At 41.3% G+C, this 17,136-nt stretch overlaps 2 protein-coding genes across 7 annotated transcripts in view; both read right to left on the bottom strand.

Annotated features, from left to right (window-relative positions):
• VWA2 (von Willebrand factor A domain containing 2) overlaps positions 1–1,987 on the bottom strand; it is a 29,698-nt gene extending 27,711 nt beyond the window's left edge. The window contains exon 1 of the mRNA XM_065672949.1: positions 1,907–1,987. The gene's annotated coding sequence lies outside the window, so the exon portion shown is untranslated. The remainder of the gene's footprint in view (positions 1–1,906) is intronic.
• Positions 1,988–2,247: 260 nt separating this feature from the next.
• The window catches only part of TDRD1 (tudor domain containing 1), a 28,045-nt gene continuing 13,156 nt past the window's right edge, over positions 2,248–17,136 (bottom strand). For 2 of the 6 annotated variants that reach the window (XM_065672306.1, XM_065672307.1), the window contains exons 13-24: positions 15,262–15,432; positions 13,556–13,804; positions 12,656–12,781; positions 11,417–11,527; positions 10,764–10,934; positions 9,460–9,705; positions 8,836–8,952; positions 7,958–8,062; positions 6,736–6,903; positions 6,198–6,413; positions 5,971–6,017; positions 2,248–4,541 (exon numbers count right to left, since the gene is read on the bottom strand). In XM_065672306.1, the coding sequence (XP_065528378.1) occupies positions 4,449–4,541; positions 5,971–6,017; positions 6,198–6,413; positions 6,736–6,903; positions 7,958–8,062; positions 8,836–8,952; positions 9,460–9,705; positions 10,764–10,934; positions 11,417–11,527; positions 12,656–12,781; positions 13,556–13,804; positions 15,262–15,432 (1,820 nt within the window). In that variant the 3' untranslated portion in view covers positions 2,248–4,448. The other 4 variants (XM_065672308.1, XM_065672311.1, XM_065672309.1 and 1 more) reach the window with 3 other exon arrangements.

Genomic DNA, 17,136 nt, shown 5'->3' with positions numbered 1-17,136 from the left:
ACAAGCCACGACCTGGGAATTTTCTCCGCAGCATCACTGCTGCAGACACATACAAGCTGCTCCCTGCATGTATTTTCAGGCAGCAGTCTGTGTGCCCTTCCTAAAAGAGGCTTAGAAAGCAGGACTCCCCCACAGGTTTGGGTTGTTTCGCAGAACCGGGGTAGGGTCAAAAAAGAAGTTTTTGTTATTCCATCCACTTATTCCTCCTAGGGTCTTCTCAGAAGACCCAGACATCTTTAGGGGCACCCACTGAAGATGATGTGGCTAACTACCCCAGCACAGAGTACCTGAGCAGTGGGTCAGCACACACACACAGCCCCTCTAAGCAGAGCCCTTGCTGAAGGAAGTGGGAGAATGTGTTTGTACACGGGCATTGGCCTCCTGGGGATGCCTCACCTTCACTGTGCAAAATCACAGAATCCCAGACTGGTTTGGCTTGGAAGGGACCTTAAATCTCACCCAGTTCCAACCCCTGCCATGGGCAGGGACACCTTCCACTGGAGCAGGTTGCTCCAAGCCCCTGTATCCAACCTGGCCTTGAACACTGCCAGGGATGGGGCAGCCACAGCTTCTCTGGGCACCCTGTGCCAGCGCCTCAGCACCCTCACAGTAATGAACAAACACAATGGAAGCCAACTTTGCAGAAGCCACTTCTAACATCACTTCCACAACTTCCAAGTCAGATCTTGGTGTCTGTTCACATTTCCTCAGATCACTTGCAAAGCAGGGTCCTGGCACCTCCCTGCTTCCTTTCCACTCCAGACCACCTGGGAAGGCATCTTCATCCCTCTTTAACACACACAGGAGCCAAGATACAGAGAGACAAAGTGACTTGCTCACAGGTGCATGAATTTATAGTAGAAGTGGGATCCAGCCAGAACCCCCCTCTATCCGCTGCAACACATCAGCAATACCAGCTATTGTGTGTACTCAAAGACAGGGGCTTCTCTAATTTCTTCCATGAAGTACCAATGCCTAGGCAGACTACAGATACCATTCCAGATCCTTCATTCTTTGCTTCATCAAGCTGCCTTTGTGTCTTCTGCACATGGGTTTTCCTTAAGGACGTGAGACACAACCTGTCTGAAGCCTGCCCTGGCAAGTTCAGCACTTTTCCCCCTGGCCACACCTCAAAACTGCTGGAAACAAGTCAATTAAAGCATTAGAGCAGGGGCCAGGGCTGCTTTTCTGGGTGGTGGTGGTGGGGTTTTGTTATTTCAATAACCCAGCATGGCACCATTTACTACAGTGAACAAATTCATCCCTTGCTCAAGACGAGCCTGACCCAATCTGCATTTCCGAGCACAGGAGCAAAACTTATGCTCCCGGGGGGCATCGTGCCTCCATACTAAAGGCAGAACGCACAGAGGCTGGGCTCAAACTCTCCCGGGTGCCAGGTCCTCCGCTGGCCTGGGACTGGACATGGGCTCAGCCGCGAGGTTTTCAGGTGCCTTGCTCCGGCGCCTTCCTTCATCCCAACCGGCTCACGAGCTCCGAGGGGTCCCGCCGGCTCCCCGTTGTTCCCCAGCACCCCCTACACCCCGCCGGGGGCGCGCCTGGCTGCTCGGACGGCCCCGGAGCCGCCCGGCCGCTCACCCCGATGCCATCGCCTCCTCGTCGCGCCGGCCCCGAGCACCAAACCCGGCAGTCAGGAGAAGGCGGTCGCAGCCCCGGCCCCCGAGCTCCGGGACAGCGAGGAGAGGAGGAGGAAGAGGAGAAGCTGCCCGCCCCGTCCTTGCCCCGCTCCCGGCGCCGCAGGGATCCGCCGCCAGCCCCACTCCGGCACCCAGCGCACTCACAGCACCTCCGCTTTTCCCACACGGTCCTGGTCCCGACTCGCCGAGGCGGAGCTTTAAGAAACGGTACATGAAACGGGGGAAAACCCTCAGTTTAAATTGCAAGTTACCTTTTGTCGGCCAGTTCTGCCGTGCGAAGCCTTGTACACCTCAGGGGTTTGTGAGCAGCCCCCTTCGCACTTGGATTTATATCGTGTTCAGCTGCGCCAGCCTCTCGCCTCACCCAGTACATCCTGCCATCTACAGTTAGGACCAAACCAAACCCCAGAACACCCACCTCGCTCTAGATTGCCTTCGGGATGCACACTGCTGTATCCACTCATCCCACAGACTAAACACAGCTGGAAATGGTGGTGCCCCAGAGCACAGGTAACAGGAGAGGTAAAACCACAGACCAGAGAGTCTTTGCAACACCCACAGCCATGAAGCAACTTTATTTCTGAGTCAGCTTTTTTATGGTTTTTAGAGAATGTTTTTCCACAGAAAACTATTCTCTGCCTGTGAGTGAAAGTACCATATTCACACCTGCTACATATAGAAGAATTATTTAAGGGACCTGATTTAAATAATTATGGCTTTTTTTTCTTTCTCCTTTTACAACTGAACATGTACAAAAGAACTCTATGTTCCACTATTCTTTGAAAAGTACTGACCTCATATATACATTTTCTAAGAATAAGGTGGCATTTAAGTGATATTATTCCATTAACAGAAGCCATACCAAAGTAGCAGATCCCATTCCTGCATCAGCTTTCCTGATTCTGCTGTTCACATCTTCTCTCCTGCAAGCCATGGGGTGCCTGCCATACTTACCCTGGCAACAGTCCTTATTTACCCTTGAAAGGTGAGCAATGCAGACTCCACAGCAAGAATAAGGACACACAATGAGTTGTGGGCACTAGTAAATAACTTTTTCCTAATATTTAACCTAAATCTTCAGCCATCATCACACATTGCAATTTACTTTAGATTCTGTACTACCATTTAGGTAAATACAGCTGATAAATTATCACTTCAAGAACAGATTTCAATTACAGATTAAAAGTAGCAGACTAACGCAAGAAGAACCCAGGGCTACATCAAGAAGTCACAACAGGTTTCCACATTGTTGGCTGGTATGTCCCTACATCAGCGTTCCCAAAGATTTTCTCTGAAATTAACGAGTGAAATAGGGCTCTGAACCATACCAAGTCTCTTCTCCTTTCCTCAGAGGGACAGAGGGATTACTGCCAGATACCACTGTGCTGCACCATACATACACCTTCAACTGAGACACCAACCACTGTGCTCCAGGAGTTTTTGCCCAAGTATAACCAGCAGAGATTCCCTTTTCCTTTCCCCTGCTTATGAAATATGGACAAAGTGATTCCTTTTGACTGCTGCGGTCAAAGTCACCATCTGAAATGCAGCGCTAAGGTGCTAGGAGAGCATGTGCAAAAGTGAAGAGGAGCCATGGGAGGACTAAAGCATCAGGGAGTTGCTTTCCAGGTGGGTAAATGTTTGTGAAAGTCACACTTGCTCCAGGAAGTCAAAGGACACTTGAGACAGCCACACTTATGGTTCAGAACCAGGGGCACAAAGAGCTCAAGACTCAAGCTTTTTCATTAGAATAATCATTAGATTATGACACAACAGAAACCAAGAGGCAGGAAAACATGCAATCTGAGCCAAGTTAAGTGTAATAAAGCATTCAGACAAACATAAAATATGTCACTTTCACACCAAGTTTAATCTCAAGCTATTTCCGAGTTTCACAGAGCCTCTACTTAAAAATATACTTCAAGTGGGAAAAAAAGCTGACTCTGCAGTTTCAATAAGCAAATGTCTGCTGTGCTATATGCACAGTAGCTTGGCATCCTTAGCAATGTTGCTCCTAGATTAGTCAGAAATGATAACGAAGTATCTGCTCCACTTTAGAGAGGTACCGAAATCCCCACAATAATTTGTTTCAGTATTTTTGTTGTAGCCCAGAATGAGACTTCTCTATTATAATGTGAAAGAACTTGATGGTATAGAAATCCTGACAATGTAGCTACAGCCAAAACAGCTCCAATACTATTTACTTCAAAACAATATTCACGGATGCAGATTACACAGCATAAGTGTAAATAAAGAACTGTGTGCTTTTACATGTTTAGTGATTTTAGACAGGACTACCTGCAGGCAGTCCAAGAAAAGATTCAGCCATTAATGATACTGAAACCAAGCTTATGTAAAACAATTTTCAGTCTAACTTCAGACTGGAAATCAAACTGAAAGATGACTATATCAAGATACAGTTTTTCCAAGTAAGATGAATCACAATTGAAGTAAGCTTTATGATTACAGTCATTTCAAATGTCAGTTTGCAGACTATAGACTCACAATTCAATGACCATTCTCAGAGTTACATGCATTCAACAGCAAAATGAAAGCAAAACCAGCAGCACATGGTTGTACAAAGCAAAAACATAACATTAATTTGAGCTTGCTGCTTTGAAACCCTTCAAGCTACGTATTTCACAACAACAATCCCAGCATACAGATAAATACAGGTACTAAACAGAAGAATTCCTACAGAGCTACTAATTTTTGAGCTGATGAATACACCTGGCTCTTCCAAAATAGGAACCGCAGCAACTTGGTGTATGTGGAAGTGAACAGCCCAGAGACTTAGTGTTCCAACAGTTTTTTCATTTCATTGAATCCATCTGGATTCCCATACTTGTTTAAAAGGAAGAGTAGGATCTGTTCATGCTTTTTAAGCTGTGGAATAAACAGAAACATAAGATTTGTCTTTTAAATTGCTGATTTCATATTATACTTCCTAAAACTACAGAACTCTGCTAAATCCTGTATTAGTTCAATGAATATACAATTCCTTTCTGCTGTAAAACCTTCTAGATGTGTAAAAAGCCAGCAGAATTGTAGCTGACTCCCCTGTCACTGCTCCCCTTTTTTCCCCTGAAGCAGCAGCTTCTGTGAACCATACTGATGAAATACTCAAATTGGTTATTCACACGCCTACTTCCTGATGTTTTGAGTTACATTGGAATCTCCTGTCCTATCTTTATCTGCCATGACAGTGAGCCAAACTTAATACAGCAGGATAACAGAAAACAGAAAGCTCATATTGAAGTCAGAAGACATTAGCTAGATCTAACTGGAAGATCAAATAGATGTAGAGAGGAAAGGGAAATAGAGGTCCAGCTACCTACAGTGGGACAAATGAACTACACTCAGGAACAGCATGGTTCTGCCTTTCTGCCACTGAACTCCTGGTAGCAATGCTTACTCCAAAGCAGTAAAGGTCTAAATGACCTTGACCAGAAATGCTTTTCCTACCTCCAAAATATCACGTTTTTGCTTTTGACCTTGCTGCCACTGGCTGCGGTGAGAGGGGAAAGTTTGAACCACACCTGAAAGAGGTTTCCATCTTTAAAATTCAAGGTTTTTCTCATCCCTCTGACAAAGATCCTCATTTTGCAAAAGGCTGATGTATTTTTTTCTGGTATACTTTAAGTTACTTTTAGTAAGCCAACATTCTAATTTTTCATTAATATCCCAATTTAAAATTATGAGAAAGCTTAAAGCCAGAAAGTTTTCCAGAATTACAGGAATATGTCCTAAGTGTAAAGAGACAATCTAGCAACTGGCAAACACTCTTACAAATTCCAGTATTCTGAACTCAGGTTCTCAGCCCTAACTCCATGACTGAAACTGTGGCACATATTAGTATTAATCTCTGCTACCTGAAATACACACTGTAAGACTTTTCTTACAAGTGCAGCTGTCTGCCAAGTTGCAATCACAGCAAAACACTCCCATATTACTGGAAAAATCCAGCTGCCCTTTGTCTAAGTGACACAGTTTATGCGAAACACCGCAATTACCTTTACACAGCAGACAAAACGAACCCTCCTGAGCCTATATACTCTAGGAAAAGAAAAAGAAGAGAGCTGTGCATGTGGCAAAACAGACTAATGGAGCGTGTGTGATCTGTGCACTATCCTCCCTCAGTTTCAGGGTGCTCTAATTATTACCACTTGTAAAACAAATCGAGAACAAGTGTTGGTATGTTCACTTTGCACATCTTCAATGTTAGCAGTTATCTCCCTGCTTCCATCTGTGTCCCACATGGGTTTTCTTTTAAATCCTGGAAATGTGGAAGAGTGTTGCTTGGACTGAATCTTACTTGTATTTTTAATTCTGCGCAGCAGCATTTGGTCCCACATGCATTGCCTACCAAAAAAAAACAAAAACCAAAGCAAGTGAATGAGCAAAACACATATGAACATGGCTTCCCTAATTTAAGGGGGTGACATGTGGAATTTCTCTAGTTTTTAGCAGGAAAAGCCACACGGGCATCTCATGTGCCCATGGTTCTTCTAATTAAGTAATCTGAAGTAATTAAGTGTATACCTTGACGTTCAGTGCATAAGCTTTCAGAACTGCTGGATTTGACCAAACCTTCCGTTACAGCTACTTTCAGACTGCTGTTTTCCCAAAGTTTCTCCACTGTTACTAGATTAACATTTCCATTAATCCCTTTCACTTTAATTGTGACACATTTATTCAATAACATTTCTTTCAACTTGTCAACTTGTAATAATGGAGGCTGCTCAGATTTCTCTATTCCTGCAAAAGAAAAGCCCAAACCAATCAAGTTTGTTCTATACAGAATTCCTTTATGATGTGACTTGAATCTTACACATAATGCTATCACTGCTTTTGAAAGTACGATGCTGCTAAATTTTTCAACATAAATAGCTTAGATTCTACAGATAATTAACTAAAACCATAATTTCTGAAACAGCTTTCACAGATTACCTCTATTTCAGCAGATCATCATATTGTTTGTCAGAATAAAGGAATTAACATGATCATCAGAATAGGCACAGATTTATAATGGTCAAGAAAAACAGTTTTTTTGGCGGTGTTTTTCTGTATATTTTGTTACCTGCAAGTGAACATGTAATTGCCTGAAATGGCAGCTTTAAGTAGGAATCAGTGATTGGCAGCACCTCTGAAAGTGGTAAAGTTTCTTTGTTCCCGTAGTCTGCATACAGGACTTCCACTACAGACTGAAAAGCTTTCAGAGCAACAGCTCTGTACCAACGGCCATCACCTGAAAAAGATTAAGACAAGAATTACATGAAGTACAATCTTGCAAAACACAGCCCATCCTGAGAACAAGACTCTATATAGCTGTCCAGGCATTTTTAAATACTCTGGTACATACAAAAGACCACTTGACAAGTAGCAAGCCCACAGAACAAGCTTCTAGATAAGATTTTCACTACAAGACTTTAAGGATATCTGCACACTGTATTACCAGCTTCTTACTTTTCCAATACATATTCCCTCTCAAAACACAACCAAAATTAAAAAAAAAAAAAAAAAAAAGAGAAAACCCTAAACATTTTCCCTCAGTTATCCTGAAGAGTCATAAACAAAATATAATGCAGAAATCAGTGGAAGGTAAACCCAACTGTCAAACACTTAGGTATGCTCTTGTTGTCTGCCTAGTATTTTAATCCACCTATCCTGTTTCCCAGGAACTGCTATCTGATCTAACACCAAAGCTCATTTTCAGCACTTAGTCAGATCTCCTGTAACAACCCACATGCAGTCAACTTGGAAATAGTTATGAGCCAACACTCCTCTTTTAAAATATTGTGCTAATAATCCAGCAGAGCATCCCCTCTTCTGAAAGATTAAGGCAGTAAATTCCCTCACTTAAGAATACTTCTGACTTGGACTAAGTGTGCTAACGCTGGACAGCTTGTTACACTAACAAGGCTGAATGATCAGTTGTCACAGCCAGCATCAACAAAACACATGCTCAGGGACCCACAAACCAGAAGTCTGTCTGTATAGATGCAAGTACACTACTGCTCTGCCATAAATCTCATGTCCCTGTGACTCAGACACTAATTTCAGTTTAAACAGTAACTAGCTTTCTTTCCTCTTAAAGCTCCATGCATCTTGCAGGGCATAATCTATTCCTTATTTTTTTAGGCTGTCAGATGGTTTCCTTGCCCTAAAGATACAGCCAGGCTACCCTCTGGAGCAGAATTAAGAGTAGGCACTTTCGAGCTGGCAGCTGTCCTTTTCCTAAAGCAAAGGTGAAAGCCATGTTTAACAATGGTCAAGGAAATAAGAACAAAGGACTGCCTCACCTGAAAACCTGGCACAACAGGCTTCACCAGGTTTTGGTTTGAAGGGCTCCTTAATACAAGATTTACAATAGTCTTGTAGTTCAATCAACTGCCTCTGTAGTTGACCTACAGAAAAAAAAACCCAAAAAACAATTTAATAACTAACTTGTCCTGGGTTTACCAGGAGCCGTTTTGCTCCTTCTTAGTAGCTGGTGCAAGCTCTGTGTTTTGACTTCCAGCCTGGGCAGAGAGCTGATAATACCGATTGTTTTTAGTTGTTGTTAAGTAATGTTTATTCTGGCCAAGGACTTTGTGAGTCTCATGCTCTGCCGGACGAGGGGAGGCCGGGAGGAAGCAGAGACAGGACACCTGACCCAAACTAGCCAAAGAGGTATTCCATACCACAGCACGTCATGCCCGGAGAGGTAACTGGGAGTTACCCGGAAGGGCACGGTCTCTCTTCGGGGGGATCGAACTCGTTCAGCGGTGGTATCGTATTCTCTTGTTATTTTCTCTTATCAATATTATCATTGGCGGTAGCAGTAGTGATTTGTGTTATACCTTAGTTACTGGGCTGTTCTTATCTCAACCCGTGGGAGTTACATTCTCTTGATTCTCCTCCCCATCCCTCTGGGAGCGGGGAGGGTCGGGGCGGGGGGGGCGGTGTGAGTGGACGAGCTGTGTGGATCAGTTTAAGCCACGACACTAACCACATTTGAGTATAATGAAAAGAATACTTACTTTCAAGCTCCTCTGCTTCCATCTTTGGTATTTTCTTTATGTTTCTACTGTCCAAGCTACACTTCCACAAGGTTCAGTTCACTGCAGGCATTCATTTTATGAACTAGCTTGCAACAGGGACTTCTTACTGCTATTAGGAACACTGAACACTTTCTTACCTTTAGTTTTAACTGGTACAGCATAGAACAAGTCTGGGCTTACAACTTCTGTTACACAGACAGACATGGTTTCATCTATAGCCAATTTGATTGACTTCCAGTGCCCAAGCGATGTTTCTAACAGAAACAGTAAGAAAAGGCAGTGTATCACTTCCCTCCAAGCACAGCCATATCATAAGTAACTGTTACACAGTATCTTTTTGAATTTTAGAGACAACTGCATGTCTTCACTTCGAGAAATCTAAACCAGGATAACTCTTGCTTCATTTGCTGTTTGTAAACTAATAATATACAAAAGTAGCTGAAGTAAAAAAACAAACCACCAGAAAAAGAAGATATTGGAAAGTAAACATGGCAAAAGTTTTTCATAGCAGACCTGCACATCTCTACTATTAAATATTCAAATAGCACTCACTTAGGACAAACCCAGTCATTTTTTCCTCGTTCTCTGTCTATAATGCCACCTGCAGGGCAGCTTCTGTTTAACTGTAAAAACTGATAATATAATCAAAACTATGCATGGCTATTATTGATATTAACTACAGCTGAATGGCAAGATCGTGGTTAAAGACCGGAATGCTGAAGTTTCTTGTGCAATCTAAAAGTTAACATTCGTTTTGTTACCTTTCTTGTCAACAGGCTTGTTTGGAAGCTTATTTTTTTCTTGTAGAACTTCCTTTACAGCCAGTTTTTCAGAAGTTAGTAACTCATTGATCACTTTAGGAAAACCTGTGGAATTATCAATAAGCTCTACACCCGCCCCATCCCTGGAAAGGCAAGTTACTCTGGCTTGAAGCTTCATCCCCACAGCGTACGTATGAAATCTTGCTGTAGCTTCTGGAATCCATTTGCTGCTACCAGGCTTTATACCTAGGAAATAGAGGAACTTTTCAAAATGCCTTTAAGTGATTTTCTTGAACATTTTACTTTCTTTTATCCTCCCCCCCACCTTTATTTTTACAGATAATTCAAAATTCCAAGGCTACTTTTACTACACTAGGGATACATATTGTACTTCATCCTGTTAACTGGTCTCTCTCTTCCTCCTTTCTTCTAAAAGGAGCCATTTCCTCAAGACTCTCAAGCTTTGTCTCCTACATTTTATGGTATTTTACCAAGTAAATCCTTATGCCTTAGCACAAGCAACAACTGTTAAGACTCTTTATGAATCATTTTAATATAACCACTTTGTCAAAACAGCAGAAAAAACAAGTGGTTTAAGAGACAACACCCCCCCCGCCCCAAACCAGCAAAACCCACTTTGACAAAGTGTGGTCTTGAGCTTTTTCCTGTTTCCACATTATTTTTTTTTTTTTTAAGTCAAATAGACTACATTAGGAAAACAGAATAACTCTAGAATACTGAGTGATTTGGAACAGAAGAGGCAGAGCACTGGTAAAAGACTGAGAAACAGCAGCATGGCGCTAAACTCCGCAAGAATCAAATAAAACATCTGTGAGAACTGAAAAGCCAATTTGCTTCACAAAAAAAGATGAGCTCCTTTGCCTGCAAGAGTTTTGAGAAATAATTAAGTTCTGTACACAAAAGCACATTTATTCCTAGCAAGGCAACAACCAAAAGTTGGTAAGCATTACAGATGAAGCAGAACCAAATGACAAGTTCCCTTTGACTGGTGAATCAGTAAGTAACCTCCATGCAAATTGCTTCACAGCACTGTCAGGAGCTCAGGGAAGAACCACCATCTTTCTGTTAAATGCCAGTCTGCTGTGATGTAAGGCTAAAACAACCGTTCCCACAATTTCCAGAGGCTGGAAGCAACAGACACACATTAAAAACCAAACAAATAAAACCCACACTCCCCAAAAAAACAGTATTGTGAAGTACAGACAATGTCACCACCTCCTCCCTACAGAGCAGCAAGTCTCTAAATGCAATAGCTCTTAGAAAGAATCCATATGAAAATCCACCTGAGAGCCAACATTTAATTCCTTGAAATGGAAGTTTTAGGTAGGAGGATGAGATCTGCCTTATTTTATCCAGTGGTACTTCCTCCACGTTTCCATAGTCCACAAAGCACACTTTAACAGTCCCACCTGAACAAACGTTTTGCACCAACGCGCGGTACCAGTAACCATCATCTAATTAAGAGAAAAAGTAAATTACTTAGTACATTTAGCAGGTTTACCAGCATTTAGCTTCTAATAAATAAATCCAATTCTTTGCTATACTCTGCCAATTCATAGAATCATTGAATGGCTTAGGTTGGAAAGGACCTTAAGATCATCCAGTTCCAACCCCCCTTCCATGGGCAAGGATGCCTCCCTCTACACCATGTCACCCATGCTCTGTCCAACCTGGCCTTGAACACTGACAGCGATGTAGCATTCACCACTACTTCGGGCAACCCATTCCAGTGCCTCACCACCCTCACAGTAAAGAACTTCCTTATATCTAACCCAAACTTTCCCTGTGTCAGTTTGAACCCATTGCCCCTTGTCCTATCACTACAGCCCCTGATGAAGAGTTCCTCTCCAGCATCCTTGTAAGAAATTAAAACTACATTTTTTTTTTGCTTTATGTTCACCCTGTAAAAAAAAAGATATTTTAGTCTATTACTTACCAGAGAAGAAGGCACAGCAAGGTTCCCCATTCTCAGGCTTAAAAATATTCGGTGGTGTTTTCTGACAGTATTCAGACAGTGATTTGTTAAGTAAGTTTAGAGCATGTAGCTCTGAAAGAAAGAAAATCAAAGATGAGATCAACAAAATGACTTGAACTTGATCAATGGTGTTTGCTGGGCAGCTTTCTTAAAGGACTGATGGGAGATTTCAGTGAACTTTAGAACTTCATGAAGAAAGACCTGTTGACACTGAGTCATTTCACTTACCAGACAGACTTAGTAGCAGGAAGAGGTGAGACAGCCGATTTTTCTCTGACAAGTTACTTCAGTATAATAATTAAATGATCAGCAATTCCCTCTGCTAATCCAGCAATCACCCTCCACTCCAAAATCTAAAGTATATTTTAGAACGACTGGAATTATCTAGTTCAGCCAATGCATATGACAGGTTATACGATCTCATCCTACTTGCTTCTATATTTTTTAGAACAAGTTCTTTAGCCTGCTCTATAGCATCACTTCTAGAGAGGAACTCGGTCGTGTTTGAAAGGTGAGAAGCCATGAATCTGTACTATCCCTAGAGACAGTCAAAGAACAAACCTTCCCCCAACCCCCGCCACCCAAGATCTGCCTTATTTTTGGTTTGAATGCATTTATCTACCACTTCCAGCCACTGAATTTCATCATGCAGGTCTTTTAGTAGGTTAAAATGCCAGTGGCTATTACAAGTCTCTATGCAGGATAGCACAACAAGATTATTTGGGGTTTTTTTAGCTTATCCAAGGGGAAGTCAAGTCTCAAAAGCTGCATTCTCATTTTCATGTTATTTCTTTTGAATCTTTGTAGGTTTTTTTAACTTAGAATACAACAGAGTACTAGAGGAGAGCACTAGTAAAATTGTATGGGCACAGGAAACCTCTTATTTGCCATCTTCTGTTTATCTCTCCGTTGCCTTGGTTATAGAATCATAGAATCATATAGTAGCTCTTCCCGCTTTTCTCTACATTCTTTAAGTTTCATTTAACTGCTTATCTTCAACATCTTCAGATTTCAGTCTCAGAGTCACTAAATACCAACGCCCAACTTCTCCAATATTCCACTTGTATTCTTAGACCAACACTTCAGAGATAAGTTTTCGTGCAACAAGCTCACTTGAAACCAAAATGCATTAGAAATATAAATAAATTACAATCAGGAAGCAAATAAACCAGAAGAAAGAAAAAAGCTGAATACACTTACCACTGTTATTTGAAATATGACAGTAAAATTCTCCAGGACTGTACAGTGTGCACACTATGACATCGACTGTTTGTTTCAGAGTTAATTTATTCCACTTGCAAATGCTTTTGTTTGCTGTGTCCTCTACTGAGGACAGAGATGAAAAGAAAGGAAGAGAAAATAATTTTTACAGGAAAAAATGATACATCCTGAATGCTCATTCATGTCCTTGGATTTCTTGTTATAAATAAATAATCCAACAGATTCATTACCAGGGAGACCCTCTTTGTAGAATAAAGTAAAGTAAGAGAAATGTGCTAGTTGCTCAATGTACTTGATCAACAGCAAGTCATATCTGAGCAAGGAAGAGTCATCACATAAAGAAGTACAGGCTAATGGTAATAACTTGAGCAAGAGGGACTCTGGGAAACAGGGGAGGGGACATAAAAGAGGAGAAAAGCTGTCAGTGAGTACTGGAAATAATCTAAGGACAAGAAGAACAAAATATTACAAAGAACAACAAAAAGAACTAAGACAGGAAGACTGGTTGCAGAAACTTACACTGTATATTATACTTCAGTACCTGAAAAAAGCTTATTTAACACAAGTTGTAGAACAGATCACATGAAAACTAAATGATGGCACATAGGAAAAGCCATAATTTCCTCCATTAAGCATATTATTAAATCTTGTATTTTTCACAGCTGCCAAGTTTGTGACAGTTTGGGGCAAGCCAGCAGCATGCAGAAATAACTGACAGGCTTTTTAAGACTTAAGCCTAGAGTAGCTGGCATCCACTGGAAAGCCAGACTTCATGAGCTAGGCTGAAAAGTTCTTACCAGTTAAGAACTTGCATTCTTTGTACCCACTGTAGCAGGGATGTTAAATAATGCCAGTTCAGCAGGACATGCCTGTACTCACCATTTATTTGCTTAACATCATTCATTCCAGTTGCTGGCAAGGCCATTCTCAGTTCTTCAGCTCTACAGCCTCTCTCTATGAGATGGCTTGATACATTTATTGCTGGAGTAACTGATGCATCTACAAGCTCCACCACAGATCTGTAGCTGTATTTACCCACTATTTTTACTGTAAACACTTTGTCTTTCACCAGTTGTTTCATAAAACAAGTATCTTCTGAGGTCCACCCTCCTAATGGCTGCTTTACACCTAAAAAGTGACATATGGTCTGAGGACAGTCCAAGTCTCAACATGTCAACAACATTTTACAGAATTATTCTCAAGAGCATATTTTACAGAATTATTAAACACTGTTTAAAACAAAAGATTAAGCAGCTGATGTATCAAGTGACTCATCCTCACTCCTCATGTTTGTAAGATTCCAAACCTAGTTATTTAGATTCTGAACTTTAGAGTACTTGGATTTAATAAAAAGACGAAGATCATGTACAACTAGCCTACTACTCAAATAAAAGCATAAATTCAGGTTTAATACTTCCTTAGGATGAGCATTTAAGAAATGTAGTCATGAGACTCAAAGACTTGCGACATACAGTTTTGAAGAACCTTAACCATCTCTCAGCCAATGTATCTGCTCCTCTAAGCTTCTTCCTCCTTAAACGTTTACTCTCCATGCTACTAAATTTACGGCTAAAACGCAAGTTATAACCAGAACTTTACAGTAACAGATTGGCAGAAGTTGCCTTCCATAGTTTATGCAGAAGTAAAATTTGAGTCTTATCAGAAAACATCTTGTCTGATCAGTTGTGTCCATGTTGTGTTTAGGACCTTTTTTCATCTTAGAACACTCATTCTATATAGGCATCATGGTTTGCCCCAGAAAAAAGATTTGTTTAAGTCACATTCCATATGCACTGGTTATATCTCTACATACAAGGAAACCATTGTTTCATGTTTACCTTCTGAAGTCTGAGGAGCATACTCTAGCTTCCTGACTTTATAAAATGAATGAAAAGCAGATTAAATGTCAAGTATCGTAAAGAAAGGATAAGACATTGAGGATTCTAAAGGAAGGGCATAGAAGCAAAGGGGAGGATTATTTTGCAGAGTGATGGGAACAAACAGAAAATAAATAATTTCCAACAGCAGGTTAAATGAGTATGTCAAAAAGAAATTATGATCCCGGCTTAAGACAGAAGGATGAACTAGAAAGTGTTAACATCCTTTCTATAATTTGACATATTTTACAAGCCTACAGAGAGGAATCTGCTGGTAGTTTCACTCGATTTGCCCTAGAACCAGAGGAGGATGGGACAGACAACACACAACAGAGATACAGTTCAAACTGCAAGATAAAAAAATGGAATTGTAGCTTCCCCTGCAGCATCAGAAGCACAAGGATTAAAGAATTCCACAATCCAGTAGGTGACCGAATTTTGCTTAGAACAAAAGCACATGCAAAAGCTAACAGTAATGTTAATATAACACAGTTTTCCAGCCATACAACTGCAGATCATCAGGTACCTTAGGAAAGACTTATCCCATTTTGTAGATATGCCACAATTAAGAATTCAGGAAGTAACACCTTCTGTTATCTCTATCCTTCCCCATATTTCAACAGAAGATACTACAGATGTGATCATTATGAAACCCCACCCCACTTATGTTGCCTTTATCCAGTTTGAAACTGCTAATTTATTTCATACCTGCCAAGGTACACCTTATGGCTTGAGCTGGCAGGTCCATTAATCTTGGAATCACAGGACGAAGTCTAGTTAGTGGAAGAACTTCAGAATTACCATAATCTATGTACTCTGCCACAACAGCCTCTTCAGAGACATACGTTACAACAGCAGCACGATACCAACAATTGTCTTCTGAAAGAAAGATACAAATGTTGATTGTAGTTTAACTTCTGAGCACAGAATGATCTTTTGGGTAGACCAATCTAAAAATACACCATCAATCGCTACATAAACCAACAGCATTACAGTTCATACAGACCTTTGCAAAAGGTGAATGGATGATGCAACATCCACCACCATTACCCCTTGCACAACTTCACTGTTGCAAACTTACCTTTCCATAAAGATATCTCCCCCTTCACAAATACATATTGCAACAAAGAACTGGTTACATTATGTGGATGTAGTGCTGAAGTTAAATACATTTAAAAAGAGCAGTCTCTCAGATGATCACAATGACATGCAATTCAAAAGCAAAACCACAGATTAATAATTTCAGTATTTGAATTCAATTGGAAGATGTGAGGAACAGAAACACAAGCTTAGTCAAGTTTATCATTATATCTGAGGTACTGATCTCATAGCTCTTCCTAGCTAGGCATCTGAAACCCATACCCATTCAAATGCCAAGACAGCTTATTGTTTATCAGCACATAAAAAAAACCAAACACATTTATTTCAGTTTTTCTGTTCAGTTCCACAACTAATTTGTTCAAAGCAGCAAAGCTACAGGAAATAGGAAGAAATAAATGACCAGGAATGTCTATCAATGTCGTGGTTTAAACCCAGCTGCGCAGCTAGTTCTCTCACTCCCCTCCCCCCCTTCTCTTCCTCCCTCTATTCCCAGAGGGACAGAGAGGATAATCGAAAAGAATGCAACTCCCACAGGTTGAGGTAAGAACAGTTTAGTAACTAAGGTATAACACAAATCACCACTGCTACCACCAATAATAATAATGATAAAGGAAATAACAAGAGGAAAGAATACAACACCTCAACACCAGCCGACCAATAACTCGCCCCACTCCCCCCAGCCAAGCACCGACCGATACCTCGTCCAACCCTGCAGTGTCCCAGCCCTTCCGGGTAACTCTCCGTTACATCCTGGGCATGACGTGCTATGGTATGGAATATCTCTTTGGCTAGCTTGGGTCAGGCGTCCTGTCTCTGCTTCCTCCCGGCCTCCCCACCTCCCTGGCAGAGCATGAGGCTCAGAAAGTCCTTGGCCAGACTAAACATTTGAGCAGCAACTGAAAACATCGGCGTTATCAGCACTGTTCCCAGGCCAAAAATCAAAAGCACAGCATTGCACCAGCCACCAAGGAGGGAAAAAAATGACTGCTACTGCTGAACCCAGGACAATCAATGACAAAGTAACAGCAGCAACATTTCTGAGCAACAAAAAAGGCTTAAGAGCAGCTTTTTTTCGTGTTAAAAGCTGATGAACAGGACAATGATCTGTGAGGAAGAGAGATTCATCTTCATTCTACTGCCTTCAGGCAAACAGGACTTCAGACTCCAATCAATAAAAGGTATGTCTTTCATACAGACTTACCAGTTCCTAGCACAAAACACTGCTTTATGCAGAGGATTTGCCTATGTTTAGGCAAGGCTCAATTTTATCATGAGACTTGTAAAAGCTTGACATCAGTGATCACTGTCAGACAGAACCTAATTTATCAACATACAACTCAGGACTATCAGGTCTTCACTACATAACATTGAGAAGTCATCTATCAGAGAACCATCATTAGATATAATGAGCCCATTTCTTCTGTCTCTCCTTTGGGGGCCTGTTTATTTCCAGCCACAGGAAATGGTGCTCACCAACACAGA

The sequence above is a fragment of the Lathamus discolor genome, chromosome 3, assembly GCF_037157495.1.
Source record: "Lathamus discolor isolate bLatDis1 chromosome 3, bLatDis1.hap1, whole genome shotgun sequence".
NCBI classification, from domain to species: Eukaryota; Metazoa; Chordata; class Aves; order Psittaciformes; family Psittacidae; genus Lathamus; species Lathamus discolor.
This window is presented reverse-complemented; position numbering and strand designations above follow the sequence as displayed.